Source organism: Salmo salar, chromosome 24, assembly GCF_965601325.2.
Source record: "Salmo salar chromosome 24, fSalSal1, whole genome shotgun sequence".
Lineage (NCBI taxonomy): Eukaryota > Metazoa > Chordata > Actinopteri > Salmoniformes > Salmonidae > Salmo > Salmo salar.
Window position 1 is genome coordinate 2,765,021 of NC_138314.1, and position 22,697 is coordinate 2,787,717.

The 22,697-nt window shown below is 43.0% G+C and overlaps 1 protein-coding gene across 50 annotated transcripts in view; it reads left to right on the forward strand.

The window, feature by feature from the left end:
- Positions 1-22,697, forward strand: part of LOC106584897 (calcium/calmodulin-dependent protein kinase type II subunit beta) — a 100,374-nt gene that overhangs the window by 31,806 nt on the left and 45,871 nt on the right. For 27 of the 50 annotated variants that reach the window (XM_082968392.1, XM_082968403.1, XM_082968401.1 and 24 more), the window contains exons 3-7: positions 4,974-5,033; positions 5,289-5,330; positions 5,854-5,908; positions 6,260-6,325; positions 12,372-12,444. In XM_082968392.1, the coding sequence (XP_082824518.1) occupies positions 4,974-5,033; positions 5,289-5,330; positions 5,854-5,908; positions 6,260-6,325; positions 12,372-12,444 (296 nt within the window). Of the gene's footprint in view, positions 1-4,973; positions 5,034-5,288; positions 5,331-5,853; positions 5,909-6,259; positions 6,326-12,371; positions 12,445-19,107; positions 19,181-22,697 lie in introns of all 50 variants that reach the window. The other 23 variants (XM_082968398.1, XM_082968400.1, XM_082968429.1 and 20 more) reach the window with 3 other exon arrangements.

Here is a 22,697-nt window from a genome sequence, read left to right on the forward strand (position 1 = left end):
TCACCCAGTGAACACATTGCTCATGCTCTCTTCTCCCCCTCCGTCCCCTCAGGACCCGTCCTCCACCTCCTTCTCTCCTCCTCTCCCTCTCCTCTCATCTCTTATTTACTCTGCTGCATCACAGAAAGGGAAGGCTGGGTGGATATAGGCTAGGCTAGCTGCTTCACAGCTGAACAGAAAACAGCTACAGCTACTATGGTGACAGCGAGGTAGAGATGTACTGGACAAGCCTAGCTTACAGTTGACCGTGGTTTAACCTAAACACACATGGTTCATATAAAATTCAGCTCGCTATGGTATTTGTTTTTTTGGTGTGGAAATCTTGACCCTGCCCAGCACACCTAACCCACACTCTCAATGTACTGTCAGTCCAAAGACTAACCCATCCTGAATGTGACATTAGTCTGACACTTTACTGTATGTCTACTAGGGATGCAACGATAGTGGGCCCACGGTTCGGTATGTATCACGGTTTGTGGGCCACGGTACGGTTTCGGTATCTTTATATTTAAGAAAAGTGTGAGCTTGTATGACTCTCATACAGGGTACAAGTTTGCAACACGTAGCTCTTCATCTCCTTATCCAGTACATAGTGAACCTTCACAGTGATGTAGCTTTGAATTGCTCTGGAGGTCCAGCTATCAGTGGAGAGAGTTAGATAGGGTGTCTGTCAATTCGTTTTCAATTTCTCTCCGTGATGTTTCATAGAGTTTGGGAATTACTTTGCTGCTGACATGTGTGCTGGAGGGGACATTGTAACGCGGTTCAATTTATTTCATCAGGTGACGAAATCCCTAGTCAGTAACCGCCGAATAGGGCTGCAAATCTTTGGCTATGAATACTCCCACTGCTTTCGTTATTTCTTTATGTTTTTCTGAATTTGTCACAAATTGTTGTTGGAAGGCAGCAGCGAGTGATTGTTGTGTTTTCGCTAACGGGTGGACTCTCCTTGCTTCAGCTCCACCTGCAAGGGATACGGCTGGGTGATGGCGACGTAAATGACACATCATTTTAGAAGTGTTTCCACTCGAGTAGCCGACAGTGTCAAAGCAATGCTCGCAGACTGTACTTTGTTTGTTTACGGTCTTCTAACCCTCGTCATCGTATTGAACGCTGAATCCAAAATGTTCCCACATAGCGGGTTTGAAAGACGGCGGTACCTCTTCAAATTAGCTTCTCTCTGTCTCACTAGCTCGCCATTGTCACGTTGGAGCTGAGAATATTTGTTTTTAGTTTCCCCTCTTTTCATGGGGCCCCTTTAGGGAGGTTTCCTACTGAAATGTCATTGCAAATCTTCCATTGGTTGTTTAAGGGGGAGGGGGTTGCGCTCACTGCGGTTCCCACATTTTGAGTAAAGTTTGTCAGCCCTCAGGAGACCCCTAACGGCCTGGGGCCTCAAGCAGTTGCCTGCCAAACCTGTTCACAAGTTGCGTGTATGGTTCTGTGGACCTGAATGTACAACGTGCGTGTAGTCTGCAGCGCAATAAACAAGTTTTGGAAATTCTAGGAAAATGACAGGCATATCGTAATTCCGCGGTTCATGTGTGCGTATTGAACCATAGGGAGCGTACCGAACGGTTCGACAACATACTGTGTACCGTTGCATCCCTAATGTCTACACACAAACACCTGCTGTAGTAACACACACAACACACACAAATAATTATATAATGTATTGGTAATCCTGTGGTCCTCAGTATATCGGGATTTAGGTAGCTGGTTTCCTAACAAGTGTCTCTGTCTGTGGTAGGATCTTAATTTGATCACTCATTTGTTGCTGCGAATTTTCCTGCATAGCAGGAAATGCAAAATGTCAGGCTTGATTTGCCCTAACAAAAAATGCATCAACCCCTACAAAAAACTCCTTAAAACTCCTTAATTATAATACACATAATAAATCACATTTCCTGTTGCTGCAGGATTATTTTCCTGCTGTAGAAAACTGGCTTAAATTAAGATCCTACATCTGTATGGGCCATTTTGGAGTAAAACATGGACTATTACGAGACCAGATCTGTCTATTGATTGAACAAGCAGATTGAGTCAATGTCTGTCTGCTACAGGTTTAGCTTTCATCGATTGACAGAAGGTGGTAAAAGACAAAATAAGATCTTCCCTGTCTGAGTGGAAGTGGGCAGTGGGTAGTAGGTACACAGTGAAATTGTATTTTAGCAGTGCTTATGTGAAGAGGCTTTGCTATTGGCAAAGACCAGCTAGAAAGAAAAAGACAATCAAAATAACTTTATTTATGAGTGCTGGCTGTCTTTGGTTGGTTTGTTGCTGGTCGATGGAGAAGCTTTTGGGTACATCTCAACTTTCTTCCTCTCAGAAACTCTTGGATGCATCTCAATAATCTAATACTCTCCTCTTCTGTTTTCCTTAATCTGCACTGATTTGATATGGTGGTTGCCTACACCACCAGCCTACACGAGTTTTCACCTGTCCAGTTCTTTCACACCAATTAGGATGAAGGCAAGGAGACAAGGAGAGAGAGACAGAAACTAAAACAGGAAACGCCCGTGCTCAGGTCTGTTCAACGCTGGTCCGACCAATCTGATTCCACACTTCAAGATTGCTTCGATCACATGGACTGGGATATGTTCCGGATAGCCTCAGACAACAACATTGATGTATACGCTGATTCGGTGAGCGAGTTTATTAGCAAGTGTATCGGTGATGTTGTACCCACGGTGACTATTAAAACCTTCCCCAACCAGAAACCGTGGATTAATGGCAGCATTCGCGCAAAAATGAAAGCGCGAACCACTGCTTTTAATCATGGCAAGGCGACCGGAAACATGACCGAATACAAAGTGTAGCTATTCCCTCCTCAAGGCAATCAAACAAGCTAAGCGTCAGTATAGAGACAAAGTTGAGTCGCAATTCAACGGCTCAGACACGAGACATATGTGGCAGGGTCTAGAGTCAATCACAGATTACAAAAAGAAAACCAGCCCTGTCGTGGACACCGACGTCTTTCTCCCAGACAAACTAAACAACTTCTTTGCTCGCTTTGAGGACAATACAGTGCCACTGACACGGCCCGCTACCAAAACCTGCGGGCTCTCCTTCACCGCAGCCAACGTGAGTAAAACATTTAAATGTGTTAACCCTCGCAAGGCTGCCGGCCCAGATGGCATCCCTAGTCATGTCCTCAGAGCATGCACAGACCAGCTGGCTGGTGTGTTTACGGACATATTCAATCAATCCCTATCCCAGTCTGCTGTTCCCACATGCTTCAAGAGGGCCACCATTGTTCCTGTTCCCAAGAAAGGTAACTGAGCTAAATGACTATCGCCCCGTAGCACTCACTTCCGTCATCATGAAGTGCTTTGAGAGACTAGTCAAGAATCATATCACCTCCGCCCTACCTGACACCCAAGACCCACTCCAATTTGCTTATCGCCCCAATAGGTTCACAGATGACGCAATCGCAATCACACTGCACACTTCCCTAACCCATCTGGACAAGAGGAATACCCATGTAAGAATGCTGTTCATCGATTACAGCTCAGCATTTAACACCATAGTACCCTCCAATCTCGTCATTAAGCTTGAGACCCTGGGTCTCGACCCCGCCCTGTGCAACTGGGTTCTGGACTTCCTGATGGACTTCCTCCAGGTGGTGAGGGTAGGAAACAACATCTCCACCCCGCTGATCCTCAACACTGGGGCACCACAAGGGTGCGTTCTCAGCCCTCTCCTGTACTCCCTGTTCACCCATGACTGCGTGGTCATGCACGCCTCCAACTCAATCATCTAGTTTGCAGACGAGACTACAGTGGTAGGCTTGATTACCAACAACGACGAGACGGCCTACAGCGAGGAGGTGAGGTCCCTCGAAGTGTGGTGTCAGAAAAATAACCTCACACTCAATGTCAACAAAACAAAAGAGATGATCGTGGACTTCAGGAAACAGCAGAGGGAGCACCCACCCCCCTATTCACATCGACGGGACAGTAGTGGAGAAGGTGGAAAGTTTAAGTTCCTCGGCGTACACATCACGGACAAACTGAAATGGTCCACCCACACAGACAGCGTGGTGAAGAAGGCGCAACATTGTATAAAAGTGATAATGCTCTTGAAGCCGGTGTTTAGAGGATATAGTATATTGGCATATTTTTCCATGCCTAACAACACCCATGGCAATATGTCCTCCAAACATCGATTTCTCGGGCATTATCACTGAATTGGAACTATATCACTTTTTTTTCTCTCCACAGAACATGTTGGTATCCATTTTTTGTTTGTCCAGAGGAAACCAATCTGTCAAAATATGCTAGCTCACGTCTAAATTCTCTTGCTTACCTATTAGCTAAATGTTTATTTTTAACTTTGCTATAATTATATTTGAGGCTCAGGATGTTGTCATGGAAAATATTTATGTTATTTCCAACAACCAATGAGCAACTTCGCCATAAACCCATCTGCATATTGAACGTTGAGATTTCAGAAAAGCCAGTTTATTTTGCAATGACATGGAGTGGAAAGTTAGCTAAAAAGACTGGTACCCAGACTAGAGACATTCAATCCCCTCCTGGATCAAGATCCCCGTTGCCCCAAAAATTTGTGGGGTGCACTTCCGGTAAGACTGTATACCTCGGTATGGTACAGAAACACTATGACGATTTGAACATCTGTTTACCGCCAAACCCTAGTACAGGCTTATGTAACTTTTATGATAATCTCCAACTTGCATTTCATGGCAGTTAGTCAGTCACTAGGCAGTCTATATTTTGTCAACTCCACTCTGTTAGAAATATTTTTATGTCTGTGTCCCTCCCTAGTCCAAGCAACCAGTGGCGCTGTACTAAAGAGATGCTGGCAAACAAGTTGTATCCATTTGTTCTGTTACACTTATGTGCATTTGTGTATTACGCCAAAATAAAGTGTAGTCAATGTATATAACTTTATATTGCATCTGTTACAGTATTCAGGTCTATGTGGGTAAGTGTTTGTTATTTCCTCCTCAGATCACCAGAAGCTAGAGAGAGAGGCCCGTATTTGTCGCCTGCTCAAGCACTCCAACATCGGTGAGTCTTTCTGTAAATAACCAATGAACCAAAGCAATGTCACCTACCTACAGTATGCTGCAATATGCTGCTTCAATCTGCCATTATCAATCTCCAATATATCTATATCTATCTATATACATACATGTATACATATATTCTGTAATATAAAGTTTGCTGATTCAATGAATCTATCATCTATAATGAATCTATATGAATCTCTAAGCCGGCACAAAGTTTTGATATCTACGTCTTGTTTGACTATTCCACATTCAGTACCATGGCGACGGAAGGCTCAGGTTCCTGGGTCTGGCCTCGGTGCGTTTTGATTTATCCTTCCGGCATTATTACTGGCCAAGTATGAATAAAAGGCTTTTTAACGTTTCTACGCGTGGCGTGCGTGAGAGTGCCTTGAGTTTACATTTTGGGGAGTTTTTGCCCCCTAATGCTTTTGCAGTGTTCGCACTACCTGATTGTTCGCACTTCTTCTTGTTGCTTGTTCCAAGTCACTCTTTATCCCCCGTTTTCACAAGAACGTACAACTCTCGGACAGCTACTTTTGTATCAAAGAAGCGCTCTTCCACTGTTTCATTGAGCCTTATACTGTACACTTTAATCCAAATGCCATGATGTGTTTGAAATCAGAAGGCTATTTGGAAAAAGGTTTTACTTGCAATGATCTTGATATGTGGTTGTTTTAGCTATTTTGGTTGAATGCACCGATTGCTGATTGATGCTCTGGATAAGAGTGTCTGCTAAATAACTAAATGTGAATGTATACAGATTTCATTTGACCCCTCCATGGCTTAGTTCTCCCTCTCTTTCTCTCTCTCTCTTTCAGTTCGTCTTCATGACAGTATATCAGAGGAAGGCTTCCACTATCTCCTGTTTGACTTGTAAGTTCTCTCTCTCCTCTCCTTTTTTACAAATGTTTTACCTCTTTACACCTCTGTCATTTGTCTATCCACTCACTAAAACCCCCCTACTCTTTTACACTACTCTCCTCTCTTATACCCTCCCTCCCTCGCTCTCTCCCATGAGATTCCGCCGGTTAACCGTACTAGTTCTAGTTTCCATGGTAACGGCTTGCACTGGGGATGAGCGGATGAGAGAGAGTACGGTTGCCAAGGGTAACGGGAGTCCTGGTGTAGCAAGCCGGCGCGAGAGGGGCTTCAGACCTGACTGAGCGGAATGCTGATGAGCTGCTCTCTGATTGGTTAATGAGCTTGTCTCTGATTTGTTGGCAGGGTGACTGGAGGGGAGCTGTTCGAGGACATCGTAGCCAGAGAGTACTACAGTGAGGCTGATGCCAGGTAAGACTGGCACATACAGTACATGTCTCTCTCCCTCTCTCTTTTTCTTTCGTTCTTCTGCTCTCGCTCTCTCTTTTTCTCAGTTTCTCTCTCTTTTTCTTTCCCTCTTTCCCTCTCTCTTTCTTTCTCTATCGCTTTCTCACTCCATCTCACTTTCTTGTTCTCCTTTCACTATCCCACTCTCCTTTTGCTTCTTCCCTCCTCTTCTACCTTGTTTCTTATCCACACCCTGAATCTCAATACCCCAGTGTTTCGAAAACCAGAGGCGCAACATTGCGAGACTTCCAGGGCCACTTGCGAAGTAGACTCTGCAGACTAGACCAGGGTTTGGGGTTGGCAAGTCAATGGGAGAAGTAAAAAATCTGTACATAGTTGTTAATTTTCTCTTTTTACATATTTTTTTTTTTTTACAAGTTTTCATTTTCATCAACTTTATATCAAAGGAGTGTTTTTGATTTAACGGCTTGCACATGCGCATTTTGGGGCGACACGACCGTTAGACCCGGTGACATGTTTCTGCACATGAGTTTAGCTAGAGCTAACGCTGCCATGACATCGCCTACAAGTGTGATCAGGGATTTGAGAGGCAGTTTTTCTGCCTATCTTCAAACTGTACTGTCTTTGTCAGTACCTTGAAGCAGCTTCCTATTCTCAGGTCTGACTTGGTTTGATAAGGTGCAAGAGAAGCACTATTATCAAAGGCTCTGGGAAAGAGAAGTGGAATATCATCGCTGTCAGATATCTAGCTCTTTGAGATAAGCAATAATAAGGACATCGGACCAAGGGAAGGAAGCCAGTGGAGAGTATTGAGATTGACCCCATCTGTGTCTCTGTAGCCATACTGTCTAGTCCAGTCAGATATGAGCTATAAGCACTGATCTGGAGACTGATATTAGAACAGTGAAGCTATACACACCCTGTCCTTCTGCAGTCTCTCTCTCTGTGCTTCCTGTATCCTCCTCTCTATCTTTCTCTCTCTCTCTCTTTCTCTCTTTATTTCTCCCTCTTTCGTTGTCTTTCTCATTCTCTTTCACTTTCTCTCACTCATTTTCTCTCCCCTTATCCCACATTCTCTCATTTTCTGTCATCTCTCTCTTCCTTTCACTGACGCAGTGTGGCTACCTCTACAGCTACCCTAGCAGTAATGTAACACTCATATACACACACACCACAGGGCAGGGTGGGGCAAGGTCACTGCCTTATCTCTCCAGTGAGTGTATTCAGCCAGTCTTTCACTCCTGATATTACAACCCACACACAATGGCTGTTTGGAGGAGGCACATCACACACATTGGTTAGTGTGTGAACTGGTAAGGGAGAGTGTGTGTGTGTTTGGACCTGTGTGTGAAAGTTGGGGTGTGTGTGAAACAAAGTATGTGTGAAGACAAGTGTGCATCTGTCTATGCACTGAATGTCAATGTGTGAATATGGAGAAGATGAGAGTAGGTGTGTGTGTCAGTCATCCAGGTCAGCCTTGCCCCCTGTTTCCTAGGAGACCAGCAATAACTGGGCCTTTTAATTAGCTGACATAATTAGTCGCACACAAAAAAATGTATAGCTTAAAATTGTAGATATATTTTTTCTGTCATGTACTGGAGTTGCCATGGCAAAACACAAAACAGGATATTAATTGTTTTCTGGCATTAGACACAAGCAAAATGTTTTCGACGTTGTTAGCTCAATGAATATATGGGCAGTGTGAAGAGTGTGAGGTTTCTCTGTCCTCCGAGAGAGAGGGAGAGTGTGCGAGCGCGCCACAAAATGTAATCAGAAAATTCCCCTCTACTCACTGATTAAAAAGCACTTAAATGTCCCCTTACGGCCTATCTAATAACCACAGACCGTCTCCAATAAACTCACTGAGCTGATCCATAACAGAGCATTATTCCACTCTAGGGTTGCAAAGTCTGCGGAGGTACTGATGGGGGTCTAGGTTTTTTTTGGGGGGGGGGGTATTTTTTTATGCGAACATGTTTTATTTTATAAACCTCCCTAGCTGCAACAGAATACCATTTGTATGTCACTGCGTCCAGTATGAAGGAAGTTGGAGGTAGATTCACGAGCAAATGCTAACTAGCAATGACTGGAAGTGTACAGGAACAGTTAGTCTGCTAGCTATTCCTTGTTCATCCAACTCTGAGGAAGTACATACATGGCTTCATTTCCAAAATCTCAAACTATCCCTTTAATATGGAGGAAATTACAGTCATTGGAGACAATGACATAGTTTTTTCTGTGTAGAGAATTCTTAGGCCAGCCGTTTAAGTGCTAATTTTCGAGATGGAAAAACAGTTTGTCAATGTAAACCACCAAAACCAGAAAGGATATTGAACTATATATATATATACAGTACCAGTCAAAAGTTTGGACACGCCTACTCATTCAAGGGTTTCTCTTTATTTTTACTATTTTCTACATTGTAGAATAATAGTGAAGACCTCAAAACTATGAAATAACACGTGACCGACCGGCTCAAATTGGTCTTATGTAGCATAATTTGAAATTGTGTTTTTTACATTGGATAAAACTAGAGACTCAGAGCTACAAAATGGTATATCATACACTACAGTTGAGGAACAATGGGAAAATAATTATGCTTTGAAAGTTGATAATCTTGTAAACTCACTTTTGAGAAAATGGCCTTTGAATATTTTGGTACTACTACTGGAGAGCCCTTTGTCTACACCCATTCAGCATCGTTCACACCGTCTTAAGTTTTAGCACCAGCTATCTCTTTAAGAGTTGATCCGAGCGTTATGTACTAACAACAGCAGTCAAGCATCCAAGCTAACTTGCCAACTACTTCCAGACACAAATGAGAGAACAGCTCATGGAACATTACTCTCCCTAGCAGAGCTGGTTAGGCTGTTATGTTATCCATAGCGTTGGTGACTGCAACTGCGCTGTCAGACTGTCTGTTCGAAAAATTCAGAGCGTTTTGCGTTGAGTGCACACTGGATGCTCTGGCCGATGAGTAGGGTTAATTCGAACGTTCTGACCTCACAACGGCAATCAAGCACCCAAGCTAACTGGCTAACATTGGCTAGCTTGCTAGCTACTTCCAGACACATAATGAGAGAACACCACACTCTGACCATTTTACTCATCCTAGCAGAGCTGGTTAGGCTGTTTTCATGTTATCCAGAGCATTGGTGACTGTAACTCTGCTGCTGGCAACAATTTAATTCCGATTTTTTTGTCAATGTTTACTGACACCGGCATATTCAACGGGTGTTGAGCGTTCATAAATTCATCAGTTATTCTGTGCTCTGGCACACTCAGACCAGAGTGCTCTGAAATTGGAGTAGATGGCCAGACTGAATTTACGAACGCACCTGAAATGGTTACTTGCATAGTGTTTGTCTTTTGTTAAGACATGTGGCTAGCTAGCAAGGTAAACAATGAACCATAATCCCTACTCATGACATTACTACCCTGCATGAATCTGCAGGTAGCTAACCAACCAGGTTCAATGTTCGCTAGCTAACATTAGGCTATAGCTAGCCAAGCAAATGGCTCTGAGATATGAATAATAAAACCATACACGTAATGTTAGCTAGCGAGCCAGCCAGCTAACATTAGCTAGCTAGCTAACAGCATACTTTAACTTAAATGAAACCACATTCTGTCAATATTAGAAACGTGTAATATCTGAAAATGTAGTTAGCTAGACTATCTTACCCTTATACATCATTCATGGATGGACGCGTCTTCTGTCGGATGCCATGGTTGTCCTTAGTTTGAAGATGTAATCCAGAGACAGGTGTTTTCTCCATCTCCTTAGCTATCATACTCAAATTCCACTGATTTCAAAACTCGGTCCTCCAGAAAGTGGAGAGCAACACTTGCAGTTTTACTACACGATAAAAAATAAAAGCCGCGTTAGACAAGATTACCTAGACATACTGACCAGCTCAAATAGACAGAAGCATTCTATATGGCAGACCAATCCAAACTTATCTCTCAGCATTTCCAGCCCACTCATTATCTCAGCCAATCATGGCTTTTTCTGTGGCTAAACCAACTAGGCTTGTAATTTAAAAATGTTATTCGTATTTACAGATGGCATACAAGTTTGTTATTGAAGGCACATGAAAGTTCACATGTTCGAGAAGGCATTTCTGCCAAAAAAAAAGTTTACATTCAAATGTCTCTCCTGTGAAGTAGTGACCCGTGACATACGCCTAGTTTCCTGAAACGGGTCACATATGGAGTCATGTAGTAACCAAAAAAGTGTTAAACAAATCAAAATATATTTCATATTTGAGATTCTTCAAAGTAGCCATCGTTTGCCTTGATGACAGCTTTGCACACTCTTGGCATTCTACAATGTAGAAAATAGTAAAAATAAAGAAGAACTCTTGAATGAGTCGGTGTGTCCAAACTTTTGACTGGTATTGTATATATTTTATTTTTATACCATCTTTGAGAATCAACAATCAAATTAAAGCTAGACCGTCAGGGAGAATCTGCTTTACAACAGGAACATGTTCTTTACGCTGCCAAGATACCTTTCTAGCTAATAGACCAAGTTAGAGTTTACATTTCCGCTTCACATGAATTGGGAGGTCAAAATAATGACTGTCAACCAGTTACTTCTACTTGCCAGCATCATTCACCTGATGATGATCAGACAAGATGTGATTTTTTTTGGGGGGGTGGGGGTGGGGTCGCTAATATGATGGGGGTTCCTGGGTTGCCTGTTTGTTCCTGTGCAAGAACATTTTGAAATCCCCTGGTATAAAGTACTTTATAAACTGGGTGGTTCGAGCCCTCAATGATGATTTGGCTGATAGCCATGGTATATCAGACCGTATACCACGGGTATGATGAAACTTTTATTTTTACTGCTCTAATTACGTTGGTAACCAGTTTATCATAGCAATAAGGCACCTCGGGGGTTTGTGATATATGGCCAATATACCACGGCTAAGGGCTGTATCCAGGCAATCCACGTTGCGGCGTGCCTAAGAACAGCCCTTAGCCGTGGTATATTGTTACAGATACCTCCAAAAACGACTTAAGTAGTACTTTATTTTAACTTAAGTACTTAAGTGCTTGCCATGTCCACTTATGCGTCTGTGTGTGTCTGCATTTTCGTGTGTGTGTGTGTGTGTGTGCGTGTGTGTGTGTGTGTCCTCCCACTCAGTATCCATCCTGCAGGCTGTCTTCCTGTTCTGCTATTAGTCACATTATATCCTGCACATTTAACTCCTTCACTGCACGCCACACACACACACACACACACACACACACACACACACACACACACACACACACACACACACACACACACACACACGAGTGGTAAGGCACATTAACCCCTTCACTGCACACACAATGCAATTTTTTCCATCCACTCGTTGGTTGAAATAACAGTTACACATCAATCCACTGCTCTCCTCTATCTCTCTCTTTCTCATTTTCTATTCTCTGCCTTGTTCACTTTTCTCATGTCAGTCTCTTACTCTCCCTATCTCTCCCTCCTCTCTTGCCCTCTATCATCTCTTATTCCCTCTTTTCTCAAGCTCCATCCCTCCTTTTCTCACCGCTCTCCTCCCGTTCTCTCTCCTCCCTCTCTTCTCTTTCTCTATGTTGTGAGCACATCTGGCTGTGCTGTTGTTGGTAGTCTTGTGTCTCATCATGTTGAAAACGGTTTTGTCTCCTCACCCCTCACTGCATTCATCCACTTCCTCTCCTCATCCCTTCTCTCTCCATCTCCCCTCTCCTCTTCCTATCGCTCTCTCTCTCCATCTCCACCTCCCCTCCCTACTCTTCCTCTACCCTTCTGGCTCCAACATATCTGCCATCTCTCCTCCTCCATTTCTCTGTTCTATCCATCAAATGTGCATTCTTTTTTCACTCTTCAATATTCCGTCCATCTCACTGTTTTACTTGCTTTTCAAAATCATGTTCACCTGCCAATATTTTTCACCTGTCCACATTTCTCCTCCACCCTCCCATCCTCTCTTCTTACACCTTGCCTCCCTCCATCTCTCCCTCTCCTCCATCTCTCCCTCTCCTCCTCTCTGTTTTGTCTTCACAGTCACTGTATCACTCAGATTCTAGACAGTGTTCATCACATTCACCAACATGACATAGTGCACAGGGACCTGAAGGTCAGTATGTGTAGAGACCAGCTGCACTCCTCTTCCTCCCTTCTTCCTCTGCCCGACATCTCCACCCCTTGCACCTCTGCCTGCACTCTCGTCCCCTCCGTCTCAGTCTCCTTGTCTGTTCGTGTGTTTTTCTGTCAGTCGTTCAGTCTGTCAGTCTGTCTGTTGCTGTGTTGGTTCTCGATGTGCTTGTTTATTTTGTTCTGAGGTTCCTGCATTTGCCTTTCTATGTTGCTCTTGTTGCACTGACTGTCTGACTTCCCCCTCCATCCTCCTCCCTAAACCTTTGACCCCTCATCCCCCTCCAACCTCCTCAACCCCCTCAACCCGCCACCCCCACCAGTGCACTTGCCCAGCTTCTCAGGTTTCAGCGACCGTTTCTCACTCCCAAGAATGCGTCCCAAATGGCACCGCCTGAAAAACAGCCATCATTCACCTTTTATGGTGACAATAATGCTTTTATTTGCTGTATACTTTGGAAGTATTGGAATTAGGCCAAGACGGTATCTAAATAGCAATGGCGAACTTGATCAAATGTCTTGTTGGCAGAATGTTTTCTTTTGCAGAGACATTTGTTGGATCAGAATGTTTCCAAAAGACAAAAAAAACTATTGCAAATGATTGTGGACCTGTAAACAGATTGTTTGAATTCAATAATGTTTTGTGTTTACTTTTAATCTAACCTAAATATGCTGCACTGCCCGGGAAATCTGAAACGTTGTCTACTCTGAATTTTTTACTACAGTAGTCTACACACTTCAATGAAAATTATCAACTGTCTGTTCACCTGTTAAATTCTACTGTGTTATAAACTGTGCTCCCTTTCTAATACATGGAGCATTAACTTGAAATTATTATAGCTTATCAATAGGCCCAATTAAATGAAAGATGCGCATGGAAATCTGTTGTAATAAGTTATTCTGCAATGGTTATGATATATGTATTATGTTTACAAATGAAGTATTGTCTACTCGAGAAATTTGACGTTACAATATTCCGAGAGAGCCTACAAACGTCAATGGAAAAGGTTCTACTGTTAAACTGCGCTTTGGGATCGGATCGCATAGAGAAAAATACTTGAAATAGCTAATCTATTTACTTCTGTAAAGTGGGTCCAATTAAATGAGAGAAGGGACGAATGGAAACCTAACTTGTTGTATGCCTGGTAGGCTATTTCACAAGTATGAAACCATATCAGTCAGAAAAGGTGAGGAATTTATTCCATGATCATGGAAATGAAATAAATAATAGGAAATAGATTACTATTTAGAATTATTTTCCAATGCAAATATAAAATAAATAGATTTTTGCTCTTCTCACGAATGGCAAATGATTGCATCTTATTATATTTAACTATCAGTTTGTTTGTATGAATAAGAGTGTCAACATATATTTCACATTTGCACAAGGCTACTACTAGGCTACTTTTGCTTTCTTGCAATGCAATATTTCAGCCAGTAGAAACTGTGCGTACGCATGGTCTGAAGTTTGTGGGAGGATAAGCACATTCTCACGTCAAGTTCAGTTTTTATAAATGCCAACTTTTGCATGAAAACTGGCACACGCATGTTTTGGCACATATTTTGTGCCTACGCAGTGTTTATAAATGAGGCCCCCAGGTCTCTAAACCTTACCCTTGTTCACTCTAATCTTCCTTGATTCCCCCTCTCTTCCCCTACTCCTTCTCTCTTCTGCCCCTCCTCCTCCCCCTCCCCTCATCCCCCCCAACCCCACGTTAAGTTGTTGTTTTTGTCCATCGAACCCCTTTTGAATCGCAGGGATGAGAGATCTTTTTCACTTTAGTTTGACAAGGCTAACACAGGGTTACAGATGATAAAAAATGATTTCACATAAAAAAAGTGGTGTGTGATCGAAACAATATTTGATTTATTTTTTATTTAACCTTTATTTAACTAGACAAGTCAGTTAAGAACAAATTCTTATTTATAATGACGGCCTACCAAAAGGCAAAAGGCCTCCTGCGGGGGCGGGGGCTGGATACATTTTTTATTTTAATTTTTTAATATATAAATATAGGACAAAACACACATCACGACAAGAGAGACAACACAGCACACATAAAGATAGACCTAAGACAACAACATACAGTGAGGGAAAAATGTATTTGATCCCCTGCTGATTTTGTACGTTTGCCCACTGACAAAGAAATGATCAGTCTATGATTTTAATGGTGGGTTTATTTGAACAGTGAGAGACAGAATAACAACAAAAAAATCCTGAAAAACGCATGTCAAAAATGTTATACATTTATTTGCATTTTAATGAGGGAAATAAGTATTTGACCCCTCTGCAAAACATGAGTTAGTACTTGGTGGCAAAACCCTTGTTGGCAATCACAGAGGTCAGACGTTTCTTGTAGTTGGCCACCAGGTTTGCACACATCTCAGGAGGGATTTTGTCCCACTCCTCTTTGCAGATCTTCTCCAAGTCATTAAGGTTTCAAGGCTGACGTTTGGCAACTCAAACCTTCAGCTCCCTCCACAGATTTTCTATGGGATTAAGGTCTGGAGACTGGCTAGGCCACTCCAGGACCTTAATGTGCTTCTTCTTGAGCCACTCCTTTGTTGCCTTGGCCCTGTGTTTTGGGTCATTGTCATGCTGGAATACCCATCCACGACCCATTTTCAATGCCCTGGCTGAGGGAAGGAGGTTCTCACCCAATATTTGACAGTACCTGGCCCCGTTCATCGTCCCTTTGATGCGATGAAGTTGTCCTTTCCCCTTAGCAGAAAAACACCCCCAAAGCATAATGTTTCCACCTCCATGTTTGACGGTGGGGATGGTGTTCTTTGGGTCATAGGCAGCATTCCTCCTCCTCTAAACACGGTGAGTTGAGTTGATGCCAAATAGCTCCATTTTGGTCTCATCTGACCACAACACTTTCACCAGTTGTACTCTGAGTCATTCAGATGTTCATTGGCAAACTTCAGACGGGCATGTATATCTGATTGATTGATTGCTTCTGTGGACAGGTGTCTTTTATACAGGTAACAAGCTGAGATTAGGAGCACTCCCTTTAAGAGCCAGAAATCTTTCTGATTGAGAGGGGGTCAAATACTTATTTCCCTCATTAAAATGCAAATAAATTTATAACATTTTTGACATGCGTTTTTCTGGATTTTTTTGTTGTTATTTTGTCTCTCACTGTTCAAATAAACCTACCATTAAAATTATAGACTGATCATTTCTTTGTCAGTGGGCAAACGTACAAAACCAGCAGGGGATCAAATACTTTTTTCCCTCACTGTAGCAAGGCAGCAACATACAACAACACAGCATGGTAGAAACACAACATGACAACAACATGGTAGCAGCACAAAACATGGTACAAACATTATTGGGCACAGACAACAGCACAAAGGGCAGGAAGGTAGAGACAACAATACATCACGCAAAGCGGTCACAACTGTCAGTAAGAGTGTCCATGATTGAGTCTTTGAATGAAGAGATTGAGATAAAACTGTCCAGTTTGAGTGTTTGTTGCATCTCGTTCCAGTCGCTAGCTGCAGCGAACTGAAAAGACGAGCAACCAAGGGATGTGTGTGCTTTGGGGACCTTTAACAGAATGTGACTGGCAGAACGGGTGTTGTATGTGGAGGATGTTGTTTACTATATTCATATGTTATATACTGTACTCTACAGTGTCATATATAACGTCATATATATTGTCTTGGAGTGAGACAGAGATGTACAGTTGAAGTCGGAATTTACATACACCTTAGCCAAATACATTTAAACTCAGTTTTTCACAATTCCTGACATTTAATCCTAGTAAAAATTCCCTGTCTTAGGTCAGTTAGGATCACCACTTTATTTTAAGAATGTGAAATGTCAGAATAATAATTGAGAGAACTATTTATTTCAGATTTTATTTCTTTCATCACATTCCCAATGGGTCAGAAGTTTACATACACTCAATTAGTATTTGGTAGCATTGCCTTTAAATTGTTTAACTTGGGTCAAACGTTTCAGGTAGCCTTCCACAAGCTTCCCACAATAAGTTGGATGAATTTTGGCCCAGTCCTCCTGACAGAGCTGGTGTAACGGAGTCAGGTTTGTAGGCCTCCTTGCTCGCACCAGCTTTTTCAGTTCTGCCCACAAATGTTCTATAGGATTGAGGTCAGGGCTTTGTGATGGCCACTCCAATACCTTGACTTTGGTGTCCTTAAGCCATTTTGCCACAACTTTGGAAGTATGCTTGGGGTCATTGTCCATTTGGAAGACTCATTTGTGACCAAGTTTTAACTTCCTGACTGATGTCTTGAGATGTTGTTTCAATATATCCACATAATTTTCCTGCCTCATGATGCCATCTATTTTGTGAAGTGCACCAGTCCCTCCAGCAGCAAAGCACCCCCACAACATGATGCTGCCACGCCCGTGCTTCACGGTTGGGATGGTGTTCTTCGGCTTGCAAGCCTCCCCCTTTTTCCTCCAAACATAATGATGGTCATTATGGCCAAACTGTTCTATTTTTGTTTCATCAGACCAGAGGACATTTCTCCAAAAAGTACAATCTTCGTCCCCATGTGCAGTTGCAAACCGTAGTCTGGCTTTTTTATGGAGGTTTTGGAGCAGTGGCTTCTTCTTTGCTGAGCGGCCTTTCAGGTTATGTCGATATAGGACTCGTTTTACTGTGGATATAGATACTTTTGTTCCTGTTTCCTCCAGCATCTTCACAAGGTCCTTTGCTGTTGTTCTGGGATTGATTTGCACTTTTCGCACAAAAGTACATTCATCTCTAGGAGACAGAACACGGTATGACGGCTGCGTGGTCCCATGGTGTTTATACTTGCGTACTATTGTTTGTACATATGAACGTGGTACCTTCAGGCATTTGTAAATTGCTCCCAAGGATGAACCAGACTTGTCGAGGACTACAATAATTTTTCTGAGGTCTTGGCTGATTTTATTTCGATTTTCCCATGATGTCAAGCAAAGAGGCACTGAGTTTGAAGGTAGGCCTTGAAATACATCCACAGGTACACCTCCAATTGACTCAAATGATGTCAATTAGCGTATCAGAAGCTTCTAAAGCCATGACATAATTTTCTGGAATTTTCCAAGCTGTTTAAAGGCACAGTCAACTTAGTGTATGTAAACTTCTGACCCACTGGAATTGTGATACAGTGAATTATAAGTGAAATAATCTGTCTGTAAGCAATTGTTGGAAAGATTACTTGTGTCATGCACAAAGTAGATGTCCTAACCGACTTGCCAAAACTATAGTCTGTTAACAAGACATTTGTGGAGTGGTTGAAAAACAAGTTTTAATTACTCCAACTTAAGTCTATGTAAACTTCCGACTTCAACTGTAGGTAGATATCTTTGTCTATGTGCATAGACACACACACACACCCCTCCCCCCTACACTCGCAATAACATCTGCTAAACACGTGTATGTGACCAATAAAATTGGATTTGACACACACACGGTGCTGCCTGCGGATGTGACCTGGCTAGTATTTATTCATTGGGAGAAGACTAGGGATCGTAATATATAGCCCTGAACTTTACTGCCAGGCCAGTCCAAGCCAGAGTCAATCAGCTAGCTAGCTCACACCAAGACACTCCCATAATATCCTCTCTTTCCTTCCTTCCCTCTCTCTCTTTCTCAAACTCTATTTCTCCCTTGTTTAAGCTCTAATATTCCTCTCTTTTTGCTCTCTTCTTCTCCTCTTCTTTCTCTCTCTCTCACTTGGTGTCATTATATCTCATAGACAGTATATGATTTCTTTATTGCATTCTGAAAAGGCAATATTCTATGTACTGTATATTTTAGACACAAATAATGATTTACTGCAGTCTATTTCAACACACATCTTCTGCAGATGTCACTGCTAGATAAGTATATTGCATCAATAGATTGAAATAACTACACACTGCAGATCGTTTTACTTAGCGTTGGCTCTTAGAATTAAGTCGTTTTTACTTTTATTTGGCATTTTGCTTGACAGACAAAGAACCCAACCAACCAACCACTGAACCTTTTTTACCCTCCCTTTCCCCCGAAAAACACACACGTACGCACATGTACATGCACGCACACACACGCCTGCATCTCAACACACTCCCTCTCTCTCACACACAGCCCCTCCAACCCAACATGCGTGTGCATGCAGCAGCACACCTCCCTGTGTTGGATCATGATAATATAAATACTACCTATCTATGCACACATGTACCTGGCCTCCTACCATATATCCGTCTCCTCCCCACATAGATACATGTTCATAAATTCTCATACCTTCTCATAAAATCATCATACATTTGATGTTGACTTCTCCTTTTTACTTGAAAGTTGACCGTTGATCTTTAATTTATTGGATGGGTGAAGACCAGTTATATGGTGGGAACTCCAGTCCACAAGGCACCACCATATTGCTCACATCTATACAATTATTTTAGATTAGTGGTCACCCAATTGCTAATTGGTAGCTAATCTTTTAGATAATTGGTCACTCTTATTGCCAAACCATTGGGTGATTAAGTTGGCCATGGGTTGGATGAGGCCACAAGAAGGTGTGTCTGTGTGATAGAAGTTGACCCCCCCCCCCCCCCCCCCCCCCCCCATCCCCTGGCCTTTGCACGGGAATGTAGCAATGCTGTTCAGACTAACATGCGCCCCCTGGTGTTTGCATGCAGTCATTGCATCCAGCAGATCCTGGAGGCGGTGCTACACTGCCATCAAATGGGCGTGGTGCACCGAGACCTGAAGGTGAGTGACAGGTATCACCTTACTGCCTGTATGTTGTCTCCTGTGTGTGTCCAATGTGTATGTGTGCGTGTGTGTAACTGTTGCCCCTTCAGCGTGTGTCCAGTGTGTGTATAGGTGTGTCTATCCTCTATTTGTGTGTTGGTGTAAGTGACATTTTCCAGCATCACTGTTTGGATTGTAGCTTTAGATAAGTATTTTGTCTCATCTGTTATGCTGTAGCTTGTCAGGCCTACCCATTAGTTTGCATATTAAAAAGCAATCAAAAGCAGTCAGTTGGCCATGGTCAGTCTCCTGTTTTCAGGTCAGATTCTCCACCTACTTTAGCACCGTCTCTCTCTGCACCATGTGTTCTGTGACCTTTGGCCTATCTGGTTATGTCTTGCCAAATGCTGCTCGCTCCCCTATCTCTCTCCTGTTGTTGAAACAGCACCTTTAACCCTTGCCAAATGCAGACCCTCTCTTTCCTGTCCTCTTGTTGAAACAGCACCTCTCCTAGTCTGTGGAGAATGCCAATATGCGTGCTTGTTACGCTAGCTGACTGATGGCTCTTCTATGCTAGGCTAGGCTAGGCTATTGTACATATGAACGTGGTACCTTCAGGCACCACGCTTTGCTTTGCTTTGCTAAACTATACTATGCTATGCTGTACTATGCCAGCCCTCTCTTGGAACAGGGTTTGTTTCTCCTACTCTTCAGCCTAGGCTGCTGTATTACAATTAGCCCCATGTTATTCTGTTTCCCAATAGCCTACAGATTTGTAAATAGCAATCGCTTTGTCCAATTTATTTGTCTCTATGGTGCTTCCAATGGAGTTGTATAGCTTCCAGTGAGACTGTATTTATAGATGAAACTACTGCAACAGAAGCGGTTGCCGTTTACTGAGTCTACTGTGATTGGCTTGCGGTCAGGGCAGTCCTTTCCTGTTCTGTCCTATCCTGTGTATCTGTGTGTATGCTTGGGGGTCTGTGAGCAAGCTTGTGTGTTATTATAACAATTATTCTATTATTCTATAGTCTATGGGCAATTCCACAGTAACAGAGTGATGCTGAGACTCATTTTTCACTTTAAAATGTATGTAAAATAAAAACCAATGATTGCAAAGTTAAATAAACCATAAACCTCAACTTTTTGCACAAGGACTACTTTGAACAATTTCCGCCATTTTTTTTTTTTTTCCAAAAACACATTTACTTGAACAGTGCAGATGGTGTCAGAATTACGGCACAAACAGAAAACAACACAATTCTGTTACCAAACTTTGTTCTGCACTGTTCTTCAAGGAAATATTTTTTTGTACAATGTTTAATGGAAATTGTTAAAGAGCAACTATCCTTAAAAAACAACTTCTCATTTAGAAAACAGCCTATGTGGCATCGATATGTGTCATACACATTTATTCTACTGTCAATATTGACTACAAAGTGTAAATAGGATAATTTTGGTCATAAAGTCAGTCTCATCCAAAATTGAGTTTTGTGAGACTTGTGGTTGCGACTCCATCCCAATGTAAATTAATGTTGGATTCCATGGAATTGCCCTTTATGCTAATGCCAGTGGCATGCCCAGGCCCCCGGGCTGTGGCAGCATTCCTCTTGAAGTAGTGTTGTGTTTATCAGAACTGTTGTGGCTATTTCTTTATTTAGCGGCCACACCTATCAGGTTACAGTCTGCAGTACTGGGGCAATTCACCTAGTAGGTCATAGTGTGATATGACTGAGGACAACCTCTGAGAGTGTCTGAGTGGTGAGAAGAACACTCCCATGTTGGAAGCGCGAATCAGCAAATAACAAATCAAGTTGGGACCAGCAAACAGTTATGAATAATTGATTAGTGTGAAAAGTAAAGCACGACTACAAAGAAGGCACACTGTTCTGTTGATATGTTTCTTCTAAAGTCCCAAAACAGAGAAATTAGGCTAAATTACTTAACCCAGTCTCTGGTTTCATAATTGGAGTGCCATTTCAATGGAGGCCTGTCTGCATCTCGTCTCTCTCTCCTCTCCTCCACTCCCTCAGAAGGAATCTGAGCAGATAGAGCCATGTCTGGAATGTTGCAACAGATCCCGCTCTGCGAAAGGAAAGATGGAGAAAGAGAGAGGGAGAAAGAGAAAGAGAGAGCTGGGAATCGTTCCATCCCAAACACCCACACACAGGCCCTCACTGCTCTCCAGCGCAGCAATCTCTCACACTCGCATTCCCTCACCTAACCCACTTTATTTAGTGTGTGTGTGTGTGTGTGTGTGTGTGTGTGTGTGTGTGTGTGTGTGTGTGTGTGTGTGTGTGTGTGTGTGTGTGTGTGTGTGTGTGTGTGTGTGTGTGTGTGTGTGTGTGTGTGTGTGTGTGTGTGTGTGTGAGGGAGGGAGGGAGGGAGGGAGGGAGGGACCTAGATTTGTGTGTTGCTGCTATTATGCGATGTGCAGAGAAATATGTTTGTCTGTCTCTGTGTCTGTCTGTCTGCGCGTGGTGAATTTCTGTGTGTTTGTGCGCGTGGCCTGGACATTGTGTGTTTGTGCGCGTGGCCTGGACATTGTGTGTTTGTGCGCGTGGCCTGGACATTGTGTGTTTGTGCGCGTGGCCTGGACATTGTGTGTTTGTGCGCGTGGCCTGGACATTGTGTGTTTGTGCGCGTGGCCTGGACATTGTGTGTTTGTGCGCGTGGCCTGGACATTGTGTGTTTGTGCGCGTGGCCTGGACATTGTGTGTTTGTGCGCGTGGCCTGGACATTGTGTGTTTGTGCGCGTGGCCTGGACATTGTGTGTTTGTGCGCGTGGCCTGGACATTGTGTGTTTGTGCGCGTGGCCTGGACATTGTGTGTTTGTGCGCGTGGCCTGGACATTGTGTGTTTGTGCGCGTGGCCTGGACATTGTGTGTTCGGATATTGAAATCTATTTATTGGAACCTTGCGGTTAATCTAAATTCCACCCACAATCATAGCAGGGATTATCCTAGTGCTTGCAGTGTTGGCAAGTTTGAACTTCCTCCATACAAATGAGTAAACCCTGAATCATATGATGTGGTTGAGGGGGAGATGACACCAAGTAAGGTAACCGCCTCAGGATTACAGTTCCTCTCTCGTTCGTTCTCCCTTGCCCTCACTCTCTTTCTCTCTCTTCCCTCTCCTTCGCTCTCTCTTTTGCTGTTTCTCTCTCTCTCCCTTCACTCACTCGCTCTCTTTCTCTTCTATCTCTTTCCCTGTCTCTCTCTTTCACTCTCTTTTTCACTCTTCCTCCTCTCTCTTTTGAGGTCTTTCTTTTCCTCTCCTTCTGTTCTCTCTCACTCGCTCCTCTGCTTCCGAGCAGCGCAGAGCCCAAGTTTTGTTGTTATTGCCTCATTTGGGGCGGCGGGTAGCCTAGTGGTTAGAGTTTTGGACTAGTAACCGAAAGGTTGCAAGATCGAATCCCCGAGCTGACAAGGTAAAAATCTGCCGTTCTGCCCCTGAACAAGGCAGTTAACCCACTGTTCCTAGGCCGTCATTGAAAATAAGAATTTGTTCTTAAATGACTTGCCTAGTTAAATAA